Source organism: Emydura macquarii, unplaced genomic scaffold (genome assembly GCF_026122565.2).
Source record: "Emydura macquarii macquarii isolate MOO-44397 ecotype Brisbane River unplaced genomic scaffold, CSIRO-AGI_Emac_v2 contig_3506, whole genome shotgun sequence".
Taxonomy (NCBI): Eukaryota; Metazoa; Chordata; order Testudines; family Chelidae; genus Emydura; species Emydura macquarii.
In genome coordinates this window covers 6,823,189-6,848,147 of record NW_027133643.1, presented here as the reverse complement: position 1 = coordinate 6,848,147, position 24,959 = coordinate 6,823,189, and the positions used below count along the sequence as shown (strand labels likewise).

General features: G+C 42.7%; 1 protein-coding gene across 1 annotated transcript in view; it reads left to right on the top strand.

Annotated features, from left to right (window-relative positions):
- The window catches only part of PLPP3 (phospholipid phosphatase 3), a 66,018-nt gene extending 46,985 nt beyond the window's left edge, over positions 1 to 19,033 (top strand). Inside the window, exons 5-6 of the mRNA XM_067535456.1 lie at positions 9,663 to 9,839; positions 17,184 to 19,033. Coding sequence (XP_067391557.1) covers positions 9,663 to 9,839; positions 17,184 to 17,309 — 303 coding nt within the window. The 3' untranslated portion in view covers positions 17,310 to 19,033. The remainder of the gene's footprint in view (positions 1 to 9,662; positions 9,840 to 17,183) is intronic.
- Positions 19,034 to 24,959: the final 5,926 nt, after the last annotated feature.

The following is a 24,959-nucleotide window of genomic DNA, read 5'->3' as shown; positions in this document are numbered from 1 at the left end:
TTGGGGGAAGAGGGGGTGTGTATGTATGAGAAGAGAGAGAGAGAGAGGCCCAGTTCTGCACTACAGATTTCTGAATGACTGTTTTGTTTTACCTATCAACAAAAATCACTACTTCAATTTTCCACGGTAACTGCTCCCCACCCCAGCACACCTTCAAAGAGTGATCTCTATTTATATACCCTTAAGTGCAGCAGCTTTAATTAAAGTTAACCGGTTAAAAGTTCCTTTGCGGTGTGGGGAGAGGAGGGGAATCATTCATAGTGCCAAAGCCAATGCAGTGATGTTTCACAGAAATCTAAGCCCTTAATGGCTGATTTGCAAAATTTTCCAAACTGCGCTTGGAAGCCATTGCTTGTCATGAGTGTTAAATAAGACTCTGCAGGCAGTCAAGTAAGTCATCTCTGAGAGGCTTTCATGTTTGGCTTCAGGAAACTATGAGGACTGGCAGCTTCAATTAAACAGGTGGCCAGTTCTGCCAGAACACGAAGCAAGATTGGGGCTGTCTTTCTGTGTTTGAGCTCATCATTTCATTTTTTGCTAGATTCTGCCACCACCCTTTTAAAGGCCTCTGCTGATCCTGCTACCACAAAGGAGTAATTTGCACTCTTAGATCATAAGGATGCTTTTCTACTGCTTCCTTTATTAAAATACATGAGGACAAACCTTGAAGTGCTGACTAAGGCAAATCACCCTCCCACCCCTGAGATGTGCTGGGTGACATCAACAACAATAAGAGATGCAGGAGTTCAGCACCACTCGGGATTTTTGCCCCACTGGCTTCAATGGAAGCTGACTAAAGATCTAAGGATTTATCCTTCCTTCTATGTTATAAACCCCGTGCTTGTTTTTTAATCTCACAAACCTGGCCAGGTTTTTTCTGCAGGGCCAGCAGTTACACAGCATGTTAGAAAGAAAACGGCACACGACCATTCAGTGGAAACTCAGATATACAGTATGGGCCTGACTGTGTAAGTGCTGCATGCTCTGGGTTCTCTGCAGAGGCCAGAGGCAGGCCTGGAGATGGCATCTTGCATGAGATGCTCCCGCAGGACTTAAGGGGAAATGCTTTTTTGTCCTGCCATTTTTCACCACTTTACCCCAGTGCCTGCTGTATATTTTTCTTCTAGCCCCATGGTGGCTTTTTTTTTTTTTTTTTTCCCGCATTTGGCTTTTAGCCACTGCCCTGTATTTGGGGTAGCACACAGCTGAATAGTCGCAGCCCGAGTGGCAGTAATGGGCCTTTTGCTGGATTACGCCAGAGAATGCAGCATGCTCATCTGGATCTACTGGCAAGTGCACTGGGGGACGGGGCCCCGCCTGCAGCTGTTAGTAGGAAGCAGTGATATATCAGACAGAGAGAGAGTGAGATTGTGGCCATGGCATATCAACAGTAATCAAGCTCTGATTTGTCTTCACTGTCCCTGCCCTTCTCTTGTCTTCATATGGAAGCACTTCAGCTATCAGCACTCTGCAGTGTCTGCCTCTCTCCCCCCCAATCCACAAGAGACTGAAAACAAAACATTGCAGAAGCCGGCTTTTGACTGATACAGCCTCTGTCCTCCAAGATTACACTCTGGGAGACACCGATCTCCGTTTCTTGAGTGGGATATAACAAGCTGACCTGTGACACTGAATTGATTCCATTTATCCTTCTGGATGGAAGGATTACTGGCCCAGAATTCCCAGAGGTGTTTAAGGCTTTAAATACTGAGCTTGGATTGGTAGCAGGCACAGTCAAACCATCTGTTCAATTGTTGCGCTCATGAGAGCGGGGGCAAAAATTACACTGATGGGTTTGATAGAAATTGAAGATGGGGGAAAAAAAGAAACAAGAGGAGATGTAGTTGCATATAGTGTGTGTCTGATGTGAGGAAGCCAGTCCCTCTACTTGTCCGGTAGCAGCCTTCTCTTGGGCATTCCACGCTTTCCTTCCACTCAGTGCCAGAGTCTTCTCCTCTGTATTTTCTGTCACTGAAAGCAGAATGGAAATGTACTATCCCAGGCACAAAATCTATTGCACAGAAAGGCTGATAATAATGGAAAAACCAATGACACTGTATTAGCGGGTATTAAAAAACCTCCTCTCCTTCCCTGTTGATTGGGTGAGAGGAGTCTTGTAAAACTGGTTTAAAACACAAATAAATCACTGCACAGCACTATTTTCCCACCCCTTTCCTGGCTACCTGGTCCTACATGCCTGAGTGTCAATTAGTTTGCTGGACCCAGTCAAGGAATCATCTTGATATAAACAAATCGTTTGCTCTCTGATTCCAGAGAAGCTGCTTAGCAAATGTTTGGCTGCTGCACTGGTGAGGGCTGCTAATGTGATGGAGGGTTTGGCCGGGGTCTTTGGAACAGGGAACTGGCTTCATTTTTGCAGTCATCTCCTGCAGATTGGGGGTCATTAGTCACAGGGTCCTTTTTTAAAGAGGTGCTTGGATAAATTTATGGTGGTTTAGTGAGCAATGCAGAATATTCATTCAGGGGTGAATCTCACATTTAGCAAGTATCTCATGTGTAAATGATCAGCACCAAGAACTTTGACCTGGAAGGTGTAGCCCTGGGGATGAGAAGATCGGACAGTCCTTGGCTTCCCTACTAATGCTGTCAACTAGTGTAAATTGTGGTGGCTTTTTTTCTGTTTTTTTTTTTTTCTTTTTGGCAGCAAGAACATTTATCCACTAGGAACTGGCCTGATAAAATATCCAGATGGGGCCAAGAGTTTTGTCACTATTTGCCCCCATTAGTGAAATAGGAATAAATACTAAGTACTAGAGGGGATTCTATATTCCAGATCCCTTGGGAAGTGTCTCCAGGAAGACATTTAATACACATTCAAAGCTCCTGGGGCTCAATTTGAAAAACGGATCTAGGGCTACATTTTCTGTCGTTTTCTTGTCCTCAAAAACACGCAATTAAAGTCACTGCTTTGTATAACAATTTATGAAGGGAATGACTCTCTGGTAATCCTGTTTGTACTAATTTTTCTTGCCTTGTTACCAGTTGGCTAAGTAGAACCATAACACTTATTATAGATTTTTATAGTGGGATGGGTGAAGGGGAGCTATACAATTTAGTGCACATAACTGTACGGTTTTCCCCACACCTTTGGTCTGGAAATGGCCAAGAAGGTTTGAATGTATTGGTGCGCACAGTAAAGGTGTGTCTTTACTAGGGAAAAAAAGATGTGTTCTTCACTCAAGTTAACACCAGGTAAAACCACATGAAGAAAAGGCACTTTGTAGTTTTCACAGGAGTTAGCAGGTCAAGTTAAAGACTATGGGGAAGCCTAGGGTTTATCTCAACCTGCTAATATGTGAAAACTACAAATGGCCTGATCCGCACTAGGATTTTACTTCCTGTTAGTTAACTTGAGTTAAGAACATACTCCCTCCCTGCCCCTCCCCTGTGAAGACAAGGCATAAGGGTGAAACTCAGAATATCAGCTAAGGTCCATAAGATGTTGAATTATGAAGATGCAGATGCCTGTACAATGGGATTTTTCATCCCATGTGGATCACATAGCTAAGTACAGCGGTGATCTGTGTTGAGACCAAGTGAAGTGGGTCTTATGGGAAATCCCAGAGCATGGCCATGAATTGCATGAATATGTTGGTCCTAATATTCCTGTTGGTGGGAGCAAGGGGGAACACAATGGATTCTAGAACAATCATTAACCTGAAGTAACATCTTTGGAGGTTTCTCTAACACCCTGGCTCTGGGCTGAAGGGAGAATTGTAGTCCTCAAGGCCTGCATAAAGCTCCAGCTTTGTGCTGGGAACCAGGTTTTCAGTCAGAGTTCTTTTCTCTATTCTTCGAAAGCGAGAATAGCAGAGAATTTTTTTCCACCCGTCACTGAGCATAATTAAGGAAAAACATCAGTTATTAGCCTGTAATTCAATGCCGCATGGTGACAGAATCTTCCTAACAACCTCACATTTCTTTTGTATTCCATTGGTCCTCATTCCCTCATGTGAACTGGGATGCCAGCAGTTATTACTGAGGTTTGCTGTTATGATGTCACTGACTGATTGCAGACTCTTTCACATTGTTCTTTGCTTGTTGCTTAGTAGGGAGAGCTGGGTCTCTTTGATCCAAGAATGGTGTGAGTTTAGTAGCATACAGATGCAAGCTCAGGGGGCGACCTGGAGTCATTTAAGAAAAACAAGTGCTGGGTTCAAGTCCTACTTAGCTGATTATTTTGGGATTTCAGTGGGATCAGGGCCAAAATGTGACCCCTAGGGAGCCATCTGCGATTAGATTTCAGATTCTACAGTCAACAAAGGGAAAAAAATGCAAATGGATCTTTGCTCCTATGAGGTCTTTCGTGCTCCAAATCCTGCAGTTCACAATCAGTCGACTAACTTCATCCTGTCAGGCTGGTGGCTTTACACCAGGGATGAATTTGACTTAGAGAGTTTTGCCCAAATAAGCACACCAGGATTTTCAAAAGAGGGTGAGGGGAAGGTTTACGTGGAAGATAACTTCAGGTCAAGTGTAAAGAGTCCAATCAGGGAAACACGATAAGGCCCTGTCATTGCTCAGAGCGAAATCTTAGGAAAGGAAAATGATAAATTTCCTAGACTTGGCTGACTGCAGCCCTGTGGTACAGATGGGGTGTGATGGGAGTTCTGTTTGACCACCAAGTTAAACAGCACATTACTCAGTAAACCCCTCCAAAGTATAAAGGTAAAGAGTATTCCCGCTCCTGACTTGTAATCCTACAGCTGAATGCAAACCGTTGTCTCATATTATTTTGCTTGGGCTCACTCGCTGACCACAGTCTGCTCTCACTGACATCAGTGGAAGTTCCCTGGCAGGAGGAAATCTGTGTATTTCTCCTAAAGCCATCTGTTCTGTGGTAACTTCTCTTCAGCCAGTACTGCGAACAATAGCTAGGCTCTCTAAATAGCTACTCCTACATATTATTTCAGGTCACTTCAGCCTTCCTTCCCTCATGCCTTTTGTCAGGCCCGCTCCTTTGCATCATTATATATTACTTCTTTTGCTGCTGCACAATGATTGGCTGTCGGAGTAACATATTTTTCATTATCATCTTACCCCCACTGAGGCTCACCGTAAACCCCTCCTATAAGGCAGCAGTTAGCCACTTAGTAGAAGCCACCTGCTAATTACTTCGTCTGTTCTGGAAAAGGTTTGTAGAGAAGCTGCTGGAGTTTCCTGCTTTTCAATGACAGCACTACTTTTCCTATGCCAGGAGATTCTGATAGTGACCATTCTTCTTTTCTTATCCAAATGATATATATTTCAAGAGCTACAGTTTCAATATAGCCTCAGTCCAGCCTCCTAAATTCATGCCTGGACTATTCTATTTTCTATCTTCAATGCATTTATCTTCATAACCCCCCGTAAGGTAGGAAAGTGCTATTATCCCCATTTCACAGAGGCAGAACTGAGGCACGGAGCGGCTAAGTGGTTTGCCCAAGGTCACACAGGATATCTGTGGCAGAGAAAGGAACTGACTCTGTGTCTCCCAAGTCCCAGACTAGTGGTCTTATTTTTGGACTGTCCTCCCTATTGTACTTGTATGTTTTTTAATGTCCAAAATCATGTGTATATACATAAGAATGGCCATACTGGGTCAGATAAATGGTCCATCTAGCCCAGTATCCTGTCTTCTGACAGTGGCCAATACCAGGAGCCTCAGAGGGAATGAACAGAACAGACAATCATTGCGTGATCCATCCTGTCGCCCATTCACAGCTTCTGGCAAACAGAGGCTAGGGACACTCCGAGCACGGGGTTGCATCACTGCCCATCCCGACTAATAGCCATTGATGGACCTATCCTCCATTAACATATTTTTTTCTGTTTTGAACCCTGTTATAGTTTTAGCCTTCACAACTTCCCCTGGCAATGAGTTCCACAGGCTGACTGTGTGTTGTAGTGCATGCAACTTGGCACCTAGAAGTCTTAATTACCTAACATAAGCAAGCACGGCTTTTGTCCCATATTTGTAGAAGGACATGTGCAAGTCTGAACTGTGTGCATGCAATGCCTGATGTGTGGCACAATTAGGATATACACTTTTGAAAAGGTGGGCACACAAACAGCTGCACGTGCACATTTTGAAGCCATTTTTTCTCATTTTCTCCCCCAAATGTCTTGAGTTTGCCATTGTTGAGCTTATGTTCTTTTTCAATTCAATGTTCACTTTTCGTTGGTCATTTTTAAATTAAAAAATCTTGCTTTTTCTACTCTGATTGAACTCTTTAGTCAAAGCTTTTGGGCTGCACTGAGAGAGGACAGGGAAGTAATTCAAAGCTGTGTACAGAAGGGGATAGATGCATTTTTGTTGCATATCAAACATTTGAAACCTCTTTCTTAAGGAATTTGAATGAAAACAGTCTGATGCTTTGTGCATGACATTAGTTCTTGAGTTCTTCTAGTAGAGCTGAGGTGAATTGTGTGTAAAGTGTACTGATGTGCACTGGGTCCATGCTTGTATCTGAACTAGGCAGAAGCTGCAATCTTGCATCTGAAAATCAGTGGCAATACAAATGTAGCTGACATCCCTCAGCTGCTTTAAAAACCCTCCCCCTTGCTCCCAAAATGTGAACTTTTAGAGGGACAACACTGTCTTTGTATAAAAACATAAAGAAAATGCATTTGAACCATAAAGAAGCAGATTGTGATCCCCTTCAATCATGTTCCATAGTATCTTATCTCCACAATTATTTCCCATTGATTGATTACTTGAGGAGTAAAGGACTAGCATGACCAAGGATATCAGAATTTGGCCCAAAGTGAGCACATGGACATTTGAAATAAAAATTTAGAACCCAGTTCACTGTTAATGAACCACCTGGAAGTTACTGGTTCTGAGAATAAAGTGCCCTCTGTGAAATAGTTTTCAATTGCTATGTAGTGTTGCGTTGCGCTGTGCTGTTAGACAGCTTCTTCAGTCTTTCCTTTCAGAGATGGCTGCATTTTAGCAGTCTATGAAGTGCACAGATTTTGAGCAGTGCTTTTAAATCCTTCTGGATGAAAGATGCAGTATGTTTATAAAACGTTTTTATGATTAATTCATTCTTTCCCTAGCATACCAATTATTATTCAAAACTGAAGTACAAATGTATGGGAGTGAATTCACTAGCATATATGGAGAGGTATTCCATAGACTCTGTAATGTGCTTTGGCTAATGCTGAGCTGTTTTTGTACTGCTCTAGTCAATTCTAATTGGCTATCAATTTGGATAATTTGAAGCATCTGCTAGAATGCTGCTTCATATCATCTTAACATTATTCTGTGTACTTTTTCCAAAAGGGGCAAATAAAAGGTTTATGGAACAGACACAACATATTAAACCATTGAATACAGCTTTCCAGGTTTGCCTTTGCAAAGTGTTACTGTGTTTTTTGGGATGATATGGAAATATCCCTGGGCTTGATTCTCATTTACACTAAGGCCACTTTACACCATTCTGCCAGCAGAGCAGCTGGCCCAGTAACCTTATTTAATCACCACATTTTTTCCGCATGGCTACTGGCTCTATTTTCTATTTCATTTGTATGGAAGCAAAAGCTGTGCAGAATGTTTAACTGGGCTACAATTCTACACGTTAGTTTTTTTGTGTTGTGTCTTGCAACTGTTAATGAAGAAGCTGCTGTACCTGTCGGCTCTCCAGACACCCTCCCTTCCACACGCACCAGCCCAGACAGTGCTATGACTTCCTGAGCTACATCCTTTCCACATTTCCACCCCCCAGCCCTTCCCACCCTCGTCTTCACTTCCTCACTCAAGGACAGGAAGGGAGCACTTTCTGGGAGGGCACTTCCATGCTCATGTTCCCCTTGGCTCTGCCTTGGGGTTGATCAGCCTGAGGCAACTTTGATTTGTGGCCAGAGAGTTCCAGTTTTCCTGTCATCTCTTCCCGTTTGGTTTCCCCAGTTCCCACAGGAACCGGGGAAGTAGGTTGTGCCCACCGTTCGAAACGGAAAAAAGCTCAAGATAACTGTAGGGGGGACAATACTCATTTGACGTCACTTCAACTTCTTCATTTCAGGTCAAGTCCTTTTGTTTCCCCTTGTAAGTAAAAGTATCACCACCGCCCCTGTCACTCTCACACACCCCTCCCTATATTTTGAGTAACACAAAGGCGCTTCAGACTTCTGTATGCTGAAGGATCAGGGCTTAATCTTGCAAAGAGAGAGTCTTTCCTGATGTGAGTAGCTCCAACATAACTCAGAGGTCTGCTTGTGAAAGTAGCGAGTGCACCCCACAGTCACATGTCATTTATTCTGAAGCAGGGCTGGCTCTTGGTTGGTCCATTAATAATTACCCTGGTGGATATGTGCATAGTTACCACCAGCCTTTTCTAGTTGAAGAGCTCCTGCATTTAGATAAGCGGTTTGCCTCAGATTAGATTTTTATTGGTAAATGTCAAGTTCACCGTATCCACACAAACTGACAAAAAATATGTCCCCTGATCATAATAGAAATGGACAGAGAGGCAAAGAAAGAAAGTGACAACTTATTAGAGTTTGATTTAAGGATATTTGTTTTGTATGTTTTGACACGCGATGTTGGCACGTTGTGTTTTAATGGCTATAAAGCTTTAACTTTTTGAATCTCAACATCTGTCATTAAATAATTATTGTCTGACACCTTCTACTCTCCAATTTCCCACTGCTATAAATTGATAATAGAAAAAAAATGCTTAAATCCAATAATTTTGCACAACTGTGAAAAATTTAAATAGATACAAATTGGAGAAAATGCTTAAAAATAAACATCAGTATTATCTGCTAGAATTATGAAAATAAAATAAAAATTGAATTCAGCCAAGCCTAGTTCTGGGTCTAATCCAACTCTCATTGAAGTCAGCAGAAGGACACCCTTTGATTTCAGTGGGAGTTGATTCAGGCCCCAGGTTCACAGTATTCCATAAGAATGGGGAGATCATGTATCAACTACCTAAGAATTAGGGCCTGTTCCCATGGCTAAATAGAAGCAGCAGCGTTAATACAAAATCTCCCTGATCCCCTCGGCAAATGTTAGAGAATTGTGTTTTACCCTTTACTTTCAGCAGCCTTGCCAATGCAAAAAGAACTGGAATTGGAAATGCTCAGTGTTGTGGGCTGCTTTCTCGTAGGCTCCGTCTGCACCATGAGTGGCCTGTAGCAGCCAGTTTCAGTGCCCAGGTCCACAGACTCAGTCTCCTGCTATGGTGCTAAAAATAGCTAGGTAGGTGTTGCAGCTTGGGCCAGACCTTGGATTCTGAAGCCTAGGGCTGGGGGTGGGCTCAGTACCCAAGCTCCAGGCTGACACTTCTTCCCCTCCCCTCCAAATCCAGCTCTCCCTGCCTCTCACCACTGGATCAGAATCCCACCAGTTCTGCTGCCATGACAACTACCTTGGGCACCAGTGTCAGGGCAGCATTTGTTATCTGAAGTAATTCATCTCCTTTAATACAACCCCCAACCCCGGTAACGCATTGAGGACCAAGTTCTGCCTTTGGATACATGCATGAAATTCCTGCAGTATGCAGTGGCAGTCAGCTGCATGCATCCCAGGGCAGAATGACATTCCTCCGCTCCATTTTGACAGCGTATCCAGGGCATTTGTTCTGTGTTGCTGTGCACACTGTGGGAAGGGTGTAAAATTAATGCTCCCCTTTGTTTTTCTTTTCTCTCCTTAGTTATATCTGCAGGCCAGATTCACGTGGAGAGGAGCCCGGCTGCTACGTCCCCTGCTGCAGTTTACCCTGATCATGATGGCATTTTACACAGGGTTGTCCCGTGTGTCTGACCACAAGCATCACCCTACAGATGTGCTGGCAGGATTTGCACAAGGAGCCCTGGTGGCTTACTGCATAGTGAGTGGCATCTCTTACTATTTCACTAATGACATGGCAACTCTGCGTGACTGGCCTGTGATGGAGACTATTGCCACTTCAGGGCAGCCGGGGCTGTTGAGAGTTAACATTCACAAGGTGGATGTCTCTCTCAAGTGGGCTGCAGTATGGAAGGTGCAGTGTAAACCAAATACCTCTGTAAAAATCTGGCTTTGTCCTGGTCCTGGATGTTGCACAGAGCAGCTAGGGAGTGTTTTGAGGTGCAAGGTAAAAACTGAGCAGGATTCAACCCTGCATCTGAGAACTGCTGCAACATCACTAGGTACTCCTGCATAGCAACTGCTCTAAGGATGGGTGTTAAGCCCCTGGGTCCTCAGCTGTGTAAGTTCTCCACCCCTGAGCTCCTGCAAATAAGGGAGCAGGCATGCAGGGCACTTGAGAATACTTTGCAATGAGGACAACTCCAGGTAGTGCTTCCCCCTACTTCGCACTAATGAGTAATGACACCAACAATGCACCAGACAAGGATTTGCCGGATCCAAGTCCATATGTAAAAAGTAGAGAGTCTCATCTGAAACCCTAGTTCTGTAAAACCAAGAGCATCTTAAATGATCAGGTTCAGAAAATTCACTGATTGGCAAGGCTTCAGTTATTAGTGGCCCTTTCCTTTCCGATCCGGGCAAATTATCAGTGCAGCTCAGGGAAGCTAACATGCAGACAGTGGTGGCAGTTTTTCCTCAAGGGCTAAACACCCCTTTGTTGATGAAAGCTGTGTTGCAAGCAGTACATTTTCAAGGCTCTGCAGAGGCTCTATACAGATCAAAGATTCCAGCAGACTGTCTTGGAGGTTGGGAACATATATATTCCCTGTGGAGTTAAGCCAGAAAACTTCCCTCTCTGGGAATGTGGACCTTGGGTTTGTTCTTTTGATTGGAGGTTTTTGGTTGGTTTTTTTTTTTTTTTTATGTGGTAACAAGGTTTGTGAGAAAATGGTTTACAAAAGCCATGATTGCTTGTCTGTCACTGCCTGGCTTGTTCTCATGCAATTTACTTTCAAAGGAGTGACCTGATTGCATAGCCCTTTAACTCGAAGTGACACATATAAACGTTTAATGTAGGCAGAATGGGAGGCGCTGGCTCCGTGTAATGACGTGATTGTTTTCAGTGCAGCTATCTTGTTTAGAAACAAAGGGACTGGGGACTAAAGTAATTATGTGGCTTTAGAAACTCCTAAAACCAAGTTTTTAAAAGGTTACACACTTTTGGTTTTGATTGATCTGAAAGTAAAGTAAACCCCCAGGCAAGGAATAAAGTTCACTAGAGGTTTAGTTGCAGGAGTGGAAAATAGGTTGTTTGTGCATTTTCCACTTATTGATAAAATGTTAAACCTCAGCCAGAAAATGCTGTAATCTAATTTTTAAAAAAATATTATAAACCCCTTTGGGGGTGGGAGTTTGGGTTTTGCTATTACCAAGTGCCAGTGAAACCTTTCGGATTAGTGTCAGCAAATCCTATATACTGGTGCGAAAGGTTTAATTGGTGGAAGTCTTCCAGATAGCCCACTACTGTGTGTGTCTTTTCTTCTTCAATTTGCATCTCTAATGCACAGTAGCAGCAAAATCATTATGGTTCATATATCTTCTGTTCAAATGCCATGGTATTTCTAAGCCTTGGAAACCTTTTATTATCCTTAGCAGCCAATTAAAGAAACAACACATCACTGTTGAGAGCTCGGGGAGCAAAAAGGTCTTGGGCAACCTTTGGAACAGTAAAGCAGTTTTTTCTCAGTTCAGGTGCTTCATATCATTTCATGTGGCTTTGTCTAGACACCAGCCATGGTGCATGTAGTCAGACTGGTTTTTACAAATCCACATATTCTTCTTCTTGTTACTTTAAGTTTTGTCATAATAGAGGGGAAAAAAATAAAAGGATGAAACATGCTATTGATCTCAGTGGATCTAAGCGGTGGTTTCAGAAAGACAATAGGGGTCCAGATGCTAGGGACAGACATTTGTACATTTCCTGTCTAGTGACAAATTGCAAATCTGGTGGTCCTCCTCCCTGACCCTTTAACAGATGGCAAATTGTACCGGGCCAGGAGGAGTGTGAGAATGTTGCTCCCATAGGCTGATTTTCCTGTGACGAAGTAAATCAACATAGGAAGCAGCTGCCTGATTATTTCACAAACAGGCCTGGTCTTTCCCTTCTAGCTCAGGGCACACCCACTGTACTCACCACTCTTTTGTATGCCTCCATTGCTAGCCCGGATGTGGAGAGGGCATTGGTCATTCTTTGCCCTTTTCTTGCATGGACTTACTCCTCGCTGCCTGGAAGAGATACAAGGGGCTTCCAGTGGGATTCAAACACAAATGCGTGTCTCACCACTAAGATGTTCTTGGAATCCTGAACTCACTTGTTTAAAAATATGAGGTCAGGGTTAATATTTGCCCAATATGGGCCTATATTTCTTTTCTGTTTGGGGGCTCCCTCAACAGTAACAAAACATTGCTGGGCCGCTGCCACTGTGAAGCATGGGAAGCCGCTCCAGGGCTCCCTGCAGCTGGAATCAGGGCAGTGGTGTAGGAAAGAGAATCTTCTCACCTCCTGCCAAAATGAAATTGTGGAAATGGCTCGCATGAGTGAAGGATCCAGGATCAGGCTCTAAGTCCGACCTTAGACATTCTCTTGTTAGCAGTCGGCTTTTGTTTTCATAATAGGGTTCATGAGCTTCCCATTCCATCTTACACTTAGGGTCAGACTCACCCAATGGAGATCCACAGATCGTAGAAGTTTGCGTGTCCCACCCACCACCGTGTCCCAGAGCAGATCACAAGGCTGCATCCCTCTCACCACCCTCAACTTCAGAGTCAGCTGTCATTGACTGGCTGCACAACTTCCCTTTCGCCCCCAATGCTTCACTTTCTCTTCCTCTCCTCTCCTGCCCAGCTGTAGCTGCTAACCGCTTGTAGACTAGCAGTTGGCCCCTCTTCAAAGGCTGTGTGCCCACGCCCAGGGCCTTTCGCTGGGGCTGCCTCTCCAGAATATCACCCTAAAGTAGCTGCAGGGCCTGCTTGCCCATACAGCCTCATCTGTGCTAAAATGGGACAAGAGAGGCCCCTGGTAACTGCAGCAAGGGTAGAACTGTTGGTTGTCTCCATTGTTGTTGTGAGATTCACATCCTGGGCCGAATGCTGTGCAGCCGCATCATGCCGTTAGCAGCTCTGGTCCACAAAGTGAGGGGAGTTCTCCTTCGTAAGCCACAGAGCAGCTGCGGGGCTGCTCTGTAGCCACGGCTGAAACCTTGCAGCTCCACAGTCTTGCATCCCCTCCTGGGGAGGAGTTTTAGGCCTGAGAACTCCCAACTCACTTCCCTGTGGTCCCTCCAGAGCCTAGCCCCACGCCCACTTGCACATCAGCTTAATGACCAGCCCCCATCCCTAGGCTTCTACGGTTCTGATACCTGGAAACGCACTGCAACCAGGGAGGCAGGGACAAGATTTGGCTTGAAATGCATTGCTAGTTAATATCAACCATAACAAGTTGTGCAGCTCTCTCTCTCACCCTTTCCTTTTTGAGCTAATCAGCTCCGCTCATAGTACACTCCTGCTTGTCGTGGAAACCTTTCTGAAGATGCCCTCTGAGTAATTTCCATTTCGCTTGGCCGGGGCTTTCTCTCTATTATGTTGCTAGCTGGTGAAGATGATAAAGCCAGGCTTGACCTTTAGTTGACAGGGCATCCAAGGCCTCTTTGCTTAGCCACAGTTCTATCACTGCCTACTACATTGTGTCAGAGAGGGATGACTCAAAATCACGTCTTACAGCACCCAGTCTGAAGAACAGCCGTGTTGTGACTCAAGGACTGAGAGTCTCAGGCTGTTGATATTAAAAGACGGTTAAGTGAAGTAGTAATTATGCTGTAATTCTCCGTGGAAGCCAGTTGTGTGTTTCATCTCCAAGGGTTACCAAATCCAAGTTGTGGCAGACACATTTGTCCTTCCCTGCTTGAAATAACAAATGCAAGACATTTGTGTCAAGCACTTCCAGCTGATGAAACATTTTTACTTGGTTCCGAAGTGAAATACGATGGGAATTTCTGAAAATCAAAATAGCTGTTACATGCAGCATAAGCAGACTAATATGTATCACATAGTTTACATCCCTTATGATAGAGAGGAAAGGGTGGAAACATTTAAAGAGCTAAGATACTTTTTGGTGTCAACTCTCAAAAGTCATATTAGTTTGTTGAACCATTGTGTATTTGGGTATGAGTACAGATTTCTTTAATACAATGAAAAGAAATGGGATTGTTAAATGGAAATATAAGATACTGACTTAGTTTGTGTAGTACGTTCCTAGTTCTCTGCTGTCAAATTTTCTTTATGGGTGGAGAGCACCTTCTACAGGAAATGGAAAAAATCCAAGTAAAAACTTTGCACTTTTATTAGCCCTTTCTTGTGTTAAAAAGTTCAAGCATTAGGAGGATTTAACACACTGTTTTGACCCTAAAGGATCATGTTTCATGATTCTTATAAGTGTTTACATAACCTCAAGCCATGCTAGAGAGAAATACAGTTTAAAGGGGAACTAAAACTACTACCATGTATTTGAATTAAACCCTCAAAAGCAATGAACTGCAGAGAAAAGGCTAAAAAACCAGGATGACACTCCATCCATAACTTATTCATTTACAAAATATGGGCCAAATTCAATATAATTCCCATCTGCCTCTTGCACTGAGCAACTGCCACCTACCTCCTCCCAAAAATTGATTTGTCATGGATTGCTGATTGAACTCAATGCTAGATTGCAGGCATGTGGGAGATATGACATCAGAATTCCTCCAAAACAGCTTATTTTTATTTATTTATTATGTTTTTGAGTACTAATAACAAAAAAGAAAAATACATAGCAGTTAAATACATTCTTTCGTTGAGACACTCTGAGCATGATTTGTTTGTTTGTTTTAAAGAGGACTCATCCAAACCTCTGTTTTTGTTGGTGCAATTTTACTCCCTCATTTTACTGTAGTACAAATGCTAGCATTTATTTGTCTAATGGGCAGTTTTTCTGGGGACAGTAATTTAGCTAGACATCTGAATGTCAGCATTTTCATCCAAGAAAAATAATATTTTTACATGCCAGGCCCATTGGGCTTTTCTGCTCCAGACAAATATTTATGGCTAAGTAATAAAACTTGAAAAGTAAAGGATTCAGACCCCCAAATTCTCAGTGTTAGATGTAGCAATGAATTGTCATTTCAGATCCGACCAATTGTCCATCTAGCCTGGTTTCCTGTCTCTGAGAGTAGCTTATAAAAGATGTTGAGGAGGAAGAGGAATGCTCCTGTTGCTTGGTGCATCTGGACAACTATGAAATGGGGAGGAGAGTGAGAGGGAAATGCTTTCCTGTCCTCATCGGTAAACATGCGGCTCAATAATCCTTGTATTTGTACGAGCTAGTGTCATTGTATAGTCTAATCTTCTGCATGTAAGCATCTTATCCTTTTTCCATTTTATTGTGTTAAATCAATGGCACTTCCAAACACTGCAGTAGAAGGAGATACAAATACATTTATAGTTTTAAGGTTGTCTTCCTATAGAGCTTGACTGGAATTTAGGAATGTAGGACTTGCTATACCAGATCAGATCACCGGTCCATCCAATCCAGTATCTTGTTTCCACCAGGTACTTTAGAAACCCAATAATGGCAATGAAAGGATAACCTTTCCTTAAGGGAACCTTAGCCCCAGACAGACAATGTTTGGCGTATGCTCTGAACTAATGAGCTTCCATGGAAGGCTGTGGAATCCCCAATCACTAGAGGTTTTTAAGAACAAGTTGGACAAACACATCCCAGGGGTGGTCGAGGCATACTTGGTTCTGCCTTAGCACAGTGGACTGGAATTGATGACCTCTTGAGGTCCGTTCCAGCCGACTTTGCAATAAACATTAAAATACCATGTATCATTCTCCCTATCACTATGGCTAAAGTAAAACATGATGCATTACTTATTCACCGCTGTCAAATGTCAGTGTCAAAGTTTCAGCTCAGCCGGTAAATTCTGACATATATTTATCAAAAGTGGGGCTGTGAAGTAGGCTTGGTGCTTGCTGGTATATGTGTTCTCCAGTAACTGAAGTTTATGTTTGCTTATATCAAACTTCTGGTGCTAAATAACAAAGATGAGTCCTCTCCGTGTTTTGCTGTCTACAGAGAGTTATGCTGTCTGACTGTTTTCCCTTCTGGCTTCAGCTTTAAGTTTGGCAAGGGAGAAAGTGCAACAGTCATGCTGGCTTGATAAGGGTTAGGCTATGACTGCCTAGGAGGAAGTGAAGGTTTCCTCCCAGCACTTTGTTTCTTATTGTGTTTCTGCCTCCCTAAATTGTCAAATGCTGGCCTTTTCACATCCGGCAGAGTGGTTACGTCACGGGGTATTCAGGAAAAGGTATTCAGGAATATCTCCTCCTTCCATTGGACTCAGACTGTTAGACAGTCATCCTGACTAAACTTTAATTTTGTAGCTGCATGTGTCAGTGAGAAAAGGGGAAAGCAGAGCATATCAAGAAGCACTGACTCATTATGGATGACGTCCTTTGTTGAGCAGTTTTAACTTGAGGACTTTTAATTGCCCATCGGAGGTCATTTTAAGTCAGTGGAGCTACTTGTCAGTCGGGCAGGCAGAATTTAAATTTTGGGGGTGGAGGGTTTCTTGGAGCATAATATAGTCGTCATGATTTATTGGTATTACTGTAGTGCCTGGGAGGCCTGTGCCTGGATGAGGATCCTGTTGTCCTAGGTGCTGTACAGACACAAAACAAAGAGATCATCCCTGCCCCAAGGAACTCTTTTTATTTCTGGGTTTTCAAGCCAATGCTGTGGAGTTGTGTGTTATCAAGCTATTTATAGCATATACATGCAATCATTTATTAATGCCCACAGCAGTTCATACTGGGCCATCATCATGTAGCCCCCCAACACCCTACGTGACTTGTGTATATATATTCACCTATTCTGTAGCTAGGGAGACAGAACAGAGTACAGAACAACAGTACATAGGTTAAGGGCCCAATCTCACAAAATGCCAAGTATACCCGACTCCCATTGCCCCAGTGGGAGCTGAGGATGCTCAGCACCTTCTGACATCAGACCCTGAGTCTAAAGACACATAGTGAGGTGGGTTTCAAGGCTGAGATTAGCACTCAGGAATTCCTGCGGCCCAGTCCTGTAGTCAGTCATGTGCCAGCACAAAGCATTTGTTCACAGTAAACTAGAACACGCATATGCTCTCACTGATAATCTGTCAACTAGCATCTGAGTAAAACATCATCAAATGTCGCTACATTGATTTCTAAATTATATTTACAGGTGTTTTACGTCTCAGACCTCTTCAAACCTAAGACGAAGACCTCCCTGCCTCCTCCTCCAATCCGGAAAGATATCCTTTCACCTGTGGACATCATCGAACGGAACAATCACCACAACATGGTGTAGATCTTTGAAACCCTTCCCCCCTCCACAACTCTCGCCTACCCCCCCCCCCCCCTTTTTTTTTTTTTTTTTTTTTTGCAAAAATGACTGCTGACAGCAACTACCTGCTGCTCTCAAATCTCATCAGACAGTAGAATGTAGGGAGAGACTTTCTTGCCCGACTAATGAGGTCTTACTCTCTGGCCTTTTCACTTGCAACATTTGCATGAAATGGGTGTTGTTCAACTAAGTCAAAAGCAACAATGAGAAAAATAAACAAACAAACAGCGGTGCCGGAATTCTGGATGTGCAATTGGTTGAGTGTTCATGTTGTAGTGAACCTAAATTGTTCATAGCATAATGAACACTAAACGATTATGTAAAGCTGGCCATCTTAGCTTTTACTATGAAGATTTCCAACGCCTGTAAGAAAAACTCACAACTAAATTATATAGCACTATATACAAGAAACAGCACTGATTCAAGATTTGGGATTGGTTTCTAAGTGACACCTCTCTATTTTTTCCCTTCTTTTTAATATTGGTTTATTCAACTCCATTCCATACTGTAACATTGGTTCAGAAGAAGCTTGCCCAGTCAAAAATGTCAGAATGGTGTCTGGTCATAGTACACAAACTTTAAAAAACCACAAACAAACAAACAAAGATGTTTCCAAAACAAATTGAGCATGAATAAATCCACTTGGAAGCCAAATCTCTTTATTTCCACTACATACCTGGTGACAGTAGTACTGTATGAGGCATCAAGCCTACACAAAATTGACAAATGGCCTAATTTAAAAAAAGCTCCCCTCAAATACTCCTGGCCCCAACAAATTGCAGAAGGATTTTCTGTGCTATCGCTGCCACCTTTGGGAGTTCACGTCATGTCAGTTGTTAGTGGTTGATCTTGTTGAAGATATGTTAGCACTATGAATTTGGGATTGAGTCCCAGGGAACATTAATTCTGCAGTTTTAGGACGAGCTGCTGGGTGGAACGTCCTAATCTGGATTTCAAACAGTTTTGTGCATTCCCTCATCTCCTCTGTTTAGGGTCCTTTTATAAGCCATTCAATAGACGCAGGCCAAACTTTGTTCTCAGTTACACTGGTAGTATATCAATAGTATGTAAAAGAGAGCAGAATTTTGCCCACTTCTCATAGCTTCTTGGCTTTCTGATGGAAGTTAAAGACAAACGTTTAAGATCTATCTTAAAACTTTTAAAATGCTAAATTGAAAAGGGATCATGCAAACCATGCAGAATGGCCATTTGCACATCTATATTACAAATCCGTCCTATCATTTCAACTATAGCAAGCTATGATTTTTTATATATAAATATTATATAAATAATGTATAAAACATTAAAAATTAACTATGTAAAATATTATTTCTGAAACAATTTTTTAGATATATCCACTATGATTATAAACTGTGTCTTGACCTGTGTTATTTACATTTTGCTGCTTAAAAAAGCATTGAATTAATTTTTTTTTTGTAGTTGACTAAAATATTGTAGGTCTGTGGTAGTAATATTTTAATGAAAATAACTACAACTAGAGACAATTGTATTAAAAAAATCATATTAAATTGTCTGTATTTTTGTAATGTTTCATTTTGTAAAGAGAAGAATATTCAAAGACTTTTGTAGAATACAAAATCGAAGTTTGTATCTGCGAAATTATTGCTGTATAAATGTGCTTTTTAAATAAAAGCTCATAACACAACTAAATATTCTATTTTAACCATGTTCTGCATTTGTGTTGTTCTTAATCTGGAGAAAAAATAATCGGGGTATTAAATCCAGGGCTTTATGCTGTACTGGACAGGCGTTGAATATGTCTGCTCTAAGTAAAAAGAAGGATTGAACATACCATGAAAGGAGAACCTGATCCCACTTTAAATGAGAGCACTGATGTGGGGCCACCGAGGTCATGCCCACACTGTGAGGGTTACAGAAGAACAGCTGCAGCTCCATAGTGTAGATGCTTCCTACATTGACGGAAAGGGTTTTTCCGTCGATGTAGGTAAATCCCTGTCTCCGAGTGGCAGCAGCGAGGGCAATGGAAGAATTCTTCTATCAACCTAGTCACGTCTGCCCCGCGGGTTAGGTCAGCTTAACAGTGGTACTCAAGGTGTGAATTTTTCACACCCCTTAGCGATTAGCTAGGTCTATGGAAATTTTAAGTGTAGACCCAGATTTAGTTACTTCTGCCTTGTGGCAGAAATAAGCCCTAAGAGGGAAGCCCATTGCCAAACCCTTTTTAGCACAGTAAAGATGAGCTCTCCTCTGACCACTCCTCTGAGCCAGTGCTCTTGTGTGTGAAGGAGTGAGGCTCAAGGAGCTTGAAATGCACTTCTATTTATTTATGTTAAGATAGGCCCCTCTCTGCTAGACTGTATGCAAACATGAGAGGCAGCACTTGCTCTGGAGGGCTTATAGTTTAAATAGAGAAGACTGAACGGGGAAACAGAGGCATAGAAGTCAAGTGACTTGTCTGTGATCATGCAGGAGATCAGGGGCAGGACTAGAACCCAGCTTTCCAAACCAGCACTCTACCCTTGTTTCTAAACGGGTGGTCTGTGGACCGACACCAGTCCCTGTGATCTTCCTGACACAGTCTAGGAAGGCAGCGAGCCAATTTCTGGTATCAAAAAGGTTGAGAAACACTGAACTAGACCACAGTGCTCCTAATTAATGTCAAGGGGTGTGAGGTACTTACTCTTACACAAGTCTGCGTGTTACCTCTGCTCACATTGGCACCGGAGCACAACAGCCTCATGCCGTCTGTTGTGAACAGGACAAAGACACCCTGCTGCTTTCCCCGCTTCACCTCGCTTTCAACATTTTCAGAGAAATCTATTTTGTCCCCCTTCTATTTATACCACATTTTCCTGCTGAAGCCAACAACTTTCCAGTGTAATAGGAAACTTTCATCTGTATGGATACAGAAGACCCTTACTGAGATACGGGTAGGCCGCTTTAGTGAAGAGCTCATTAAAGGTAATAGCGAGTAGGTTTATGGGAGACAGAATAAGAGGAGAATAAATGGAAGGAAGTTAATAAATCATGAGATTTAAAGTGGATTGTGGGATGGTGCCATGGAGGTTTGTGGCAGTATCGAGGCAAAACTTGAGTAGGTTCCTGACTTTTATGGAGAAATGAGGTTGGGGAGCTAAGAAGATCAGAGGCCTTCAGACGTTGCAGAGGTGTGTGTAATTTAGCATGCAACTGGAGTACCACTAGCAAGCAGTGAAAAACAACGTGTGTGTTGGTGATACAAAATTGCTGGGTTAAAATAGTGAGGAGGAGGTAATGAAACTGAAACAAAGGTTTTTTTAAAAACTAAACTCGCCAAAAAAGACAGACACGAGAATCTGGCAGGCAGTCCAAGGAAGTAACATTGGCTTGAGCAGAACAAAAACAAAGCATACAACAGGATGGATGAAGAATAGAGTCAGAAAAGCGAATCTGAGGGGATACAAGGTAAAGACCAGATGGGAGGTTATAGGATCAAGGTTAACTGCATAGAGCCTAGCAAAGGTCAGAGATGATTGGGTCCAAAGCAGCAGCTGTCAGGTTGAAGAAAAAGAGGACGGACTGGACAGTGTGAGTACAGGTCGGCATAGATGTAGCATATACTAGGTGTGCAACAATGAGTGGAGTAGGCTTAACTGAAAAGATCTAGATTCCAGAAAGGGCAGCAGACACTGCAAAGAATAAAAGATTCCTCTGGAGAAAGGCAGGTAGGTCATGATCGATGTGTAGGTGGCAGAAGGGAAGGGAAAGAGAACCCAGACAGGCAGGCAGGAAACCAAGGCAGCAGACTGAAGTACAGTGAGGTAAGGCAAGCATTTTAGAAGTAGCCAAAGGTCAGAATCTCTCTGGAGTAGATGGTCTTCAACTTACAAAGGTAAATTGGAGATGTCTAAAGGATGGCCAAATGCAACCTGCTTTCATCTGTATCCTATAGATCCTGTTCACATCTGCTTCTTTCACTAGATGTAGTAGACCAGACATAGAATTTTATTGTTGATGAACTCAATCAACCAGCACTTTCATTTACAATAAGGAAGCGATGAGTACCTGGATGGTTAGGGGGTTGGGATAAAAAAATTAAGCACATCTCTATGCAGATTAAGACGATTGCTCAGTACCCAGGCAAGATGCTGATATGGCCCTTAGTACTGCAAAATGTGGACTCCATTCTTTTAAGTGATAACATCAGCCCCTAGAGAACATGAAAAATGGCTTTCAGGCTTTGGTCCTTTGGCCTTTCTGTGTGAAAGTTTCGGAGCTGTGGGGGAACACCTACCAAAAGCTATATTTTTGCATGCAAACATGTTTAGCATATTTTCAGATGCCTGGCTCCATGCAAGAACCTGAATGTCATGAATTTCATGGAGTAGATAAGGGTTCCAAGATAAGATTTGTCACTTTTCTGTTACAGTACATTGCCATCCCCAGAAAGAAGTCTAAGAAATCTTCGCACATTAAAGTTATTCCAGAACTGTTCAGTAATTTTGGCGTGTGTCGCTTTCCATACCAGAGGAGGGTTACAGCATGTTCCACAAGCAGAGGCAATTTAATACTAGAGATCTTTACTTTAGATTTAATACCCCAATGTTTGGGTCCAGGGTTCTTTTTAGTTCTTTATAAAGATAAAACCAGCAACAAAATGTGGATCCAGATTCAATTAACAAACACTCCTGAGGTTGAAAGCTGGGGTTTTGGTCCAGACCCATCTCTAAGACCATATGTAGCCTGGATCCAACAAAACGTTGAGGACTTCCAGAAGCATTACCTCCTGCCTCTGACTCCATGATCTCTCTCTCTACCCAATGTACTTGTGACCACCTCCCCTTCCCCTTGACATACTCTTCTCCTTATTCCCCAAGCCCAATGGACTGATTGATCTTCCCCCTCACCCCCACCTTTTATAGATTTGTTGCTATACATCCTGCCAAATGGCTCCACTGTCTAATTGATACTTGTGAATGGAGGTTGACATCTCTGCTGAATGAAGCAAAAATTTGGGAAAGTTTGCAGGTAACATGGAGGGTCAGCTAAACCTCACCTTCTAAAACACACATCTTCCACAAAGTCTTTCAGCAATGATCTTTGCACCCCACTCCCAAACTCATATTGGTTTCGGATGCATTATGTATGTCTAAACTATGTTATGTCTAGATTATAAATTCCTCAGGGCACAGACTGTCTCCTTATGTGTTGGTATAGTACTGATCAAACTGTCAGCAATGACTAATTGTTTTCGTCCTATCCATAGCTGAGAAGGGAAATGATCCTGAATTTCTTGCTCACCCAAGAGTCTCAGGGAAGTCACAGGAGAGATCCATTCTGTTAGCCACACATATTTATTTTCTTAGAAAAATCTATGTCTCCAAAGTTTATTCTCTACTTGTGGAATACACTCATATAGAATACACTCCTGGGTGCTATGGTAATACTACTAATAATAATGTCAGCAAGTCATAACTGTGTACGTTCCTAGTAATCAAGGCTTGGCGCTGTCTCAAGTAATATTATATCTTTTTATTTAATCTAGAAATAAACTTTATCTCTCTGTAACCAGATAACTTTCAATGTCATGCTTTGGGACACCTCACAATACAAGTCTGTTAGTGAATTCACCGGTAGTAGCTAAACTATGCAGCCTGTAATGGCATGAAGTTTACAGTGTTTGATCTCACTTTATATTAAAAGTTCATAACCAGAGGGAACAACGAGCTGTTATTTTAAAAAACACCTTTTAGTGTTTCCACATGTCAGCAGAAATTTGTAAAAATATATATATATTCTTATCCCAACTCTATCACTATGACCTCTTTGTGCAGAAATGAATCCAGACCACTTCTGATGGGAATCTTTGATGTAATTAAAATTGGGCAAAAGTCCAGAATACTCCAAAAATTTAAATGGTGTAATTTCTTGCTCCACCCCAACCTAACAAAAATTCACTTCGTTTCTACAGGAACTTGTACAACTAGCTCGGCTTTTCCATCCTCCATGCGGAGGAGGCATTCTCAGCAGTGGGGATTGTGTAAAGAACTCTCTGTCATGCACCCTCCAGGTAACCCTTCAGAACGACTGTTAAATAATGCTAGCCACAAGCCTACAAGTTCAAAAAGAATCAAACTGCTGGTGGACTTGGGAGAGGGAGAAGTAGAAGAGGGCACTGTGTCTGGGAGGGATGGATCCGGACCATCTAGCAGACAAGGAAGGCAGAGTCTCAGCCAACTCCCATGGGGAGCAAGTCAGGGGCAAAGCCCAAGATGGAAAATATACTAATGAGGGAAAGAGGGTGTATGTGGTGTGGGGAGGGATCTTAGGCAGATAACCTCTTGCCTGGGGCAAGGCAAGTCGAGGGACAAAGAAAGCTGGAGGAAAGATCAACGGGACGCAAGGGGTGTGATGACCTATAGGCCAAAATGGAAACATGGGGCAAACCTCCACCCTCTGAGTGTGCTTTCTGTGGGCGGGCGTCCCTTGCCTTCCACCAGTGTCCCATGGACAGCCTGGGTGAAAGGATGCAAGAAGACACAGTGGAACCTCAACCCTGGGAAGTGGGTAAGGCTCTGATGGGGAACCAGATCCCCCCTCGTTTCAGGAGACAATAAAAGGTCTCAGGTAGCCCACTAGCTGCAGCACCCTGGTTACTTAGGTAATTGCCAAACAGAGAAGATTACAGGCTTCATTGGAATCAATTAACCTGTTATGGTGGGAATTGTTTGCACTTGGGGGCAATGGTTGGGTTAATGGGGTAATTAGCTTAATAAGGGGAAGATGTATAATTGGCAGGAACAGAAAGTAAAGGGAGAGCTCAGAGAGTGAGCTGGGTGGGTAGAGAAAACTGGGTGGAAGGCTCCTCCTGACACATGCCTATGTTATGTTCCGCAGTACTGGGAATCTAACGGTTAAAGGTACACACAGGGAAAAGAAATAGACTGTGTGTATGTTGTGAATAAGAGATCACACACATGGGCAGGCAGCGTGGCACACTGGGTAGCTAAGGGAGTGTGCTGTGACAGATGAGAATCCTCCTCCGAAATCTACTTGGGGTCTCTTACTTACACTGGTGTAAATCAAGGGTGATTCCCTTCTAGTCAATTGAGTGACCAAGGTGGAGAACCAGTACAACACCAGATTAGGTGCCTCTAATGAGAAGTGAGGAGGTGAAGTTGGAGAGTTAAGCTCTCATTGGGAGCAGACTTTGTGCTCTGATGATGAACACCTTAAATATTCATGTAGTAGAAGTATTAATAGGTATAATAATTTCTGTTTTCCAGGACAATGTAGGCACATTAAAGGAATGGTAGGAAATCTACACAAGTCCTTAAAATGCAACTGTTGGCCTGCAAAGACACAGCTCAGGCAAACGTAACATTGGCCTTGATCAGAATAAACAATACTACATTGTGTCAATAATGGATAACTGCACAGATACTAGTTCATGCGATCTTAAAATAATTCATCAGACTTTTCTCTCTCAGTGGCTGTTCCCTGACCTACTAATCTACAGGGAAGGAGTCTATGAAAGGTTGCTTCTTTAGTTGTATTTGTTAAGGACAAGATATTCAAAGATCTTGTGTGCCTTCTACTCCCCTAAAAATGGCATTTACAATAGGTATGTAATTGTATTTTCAGGCTCCCGCA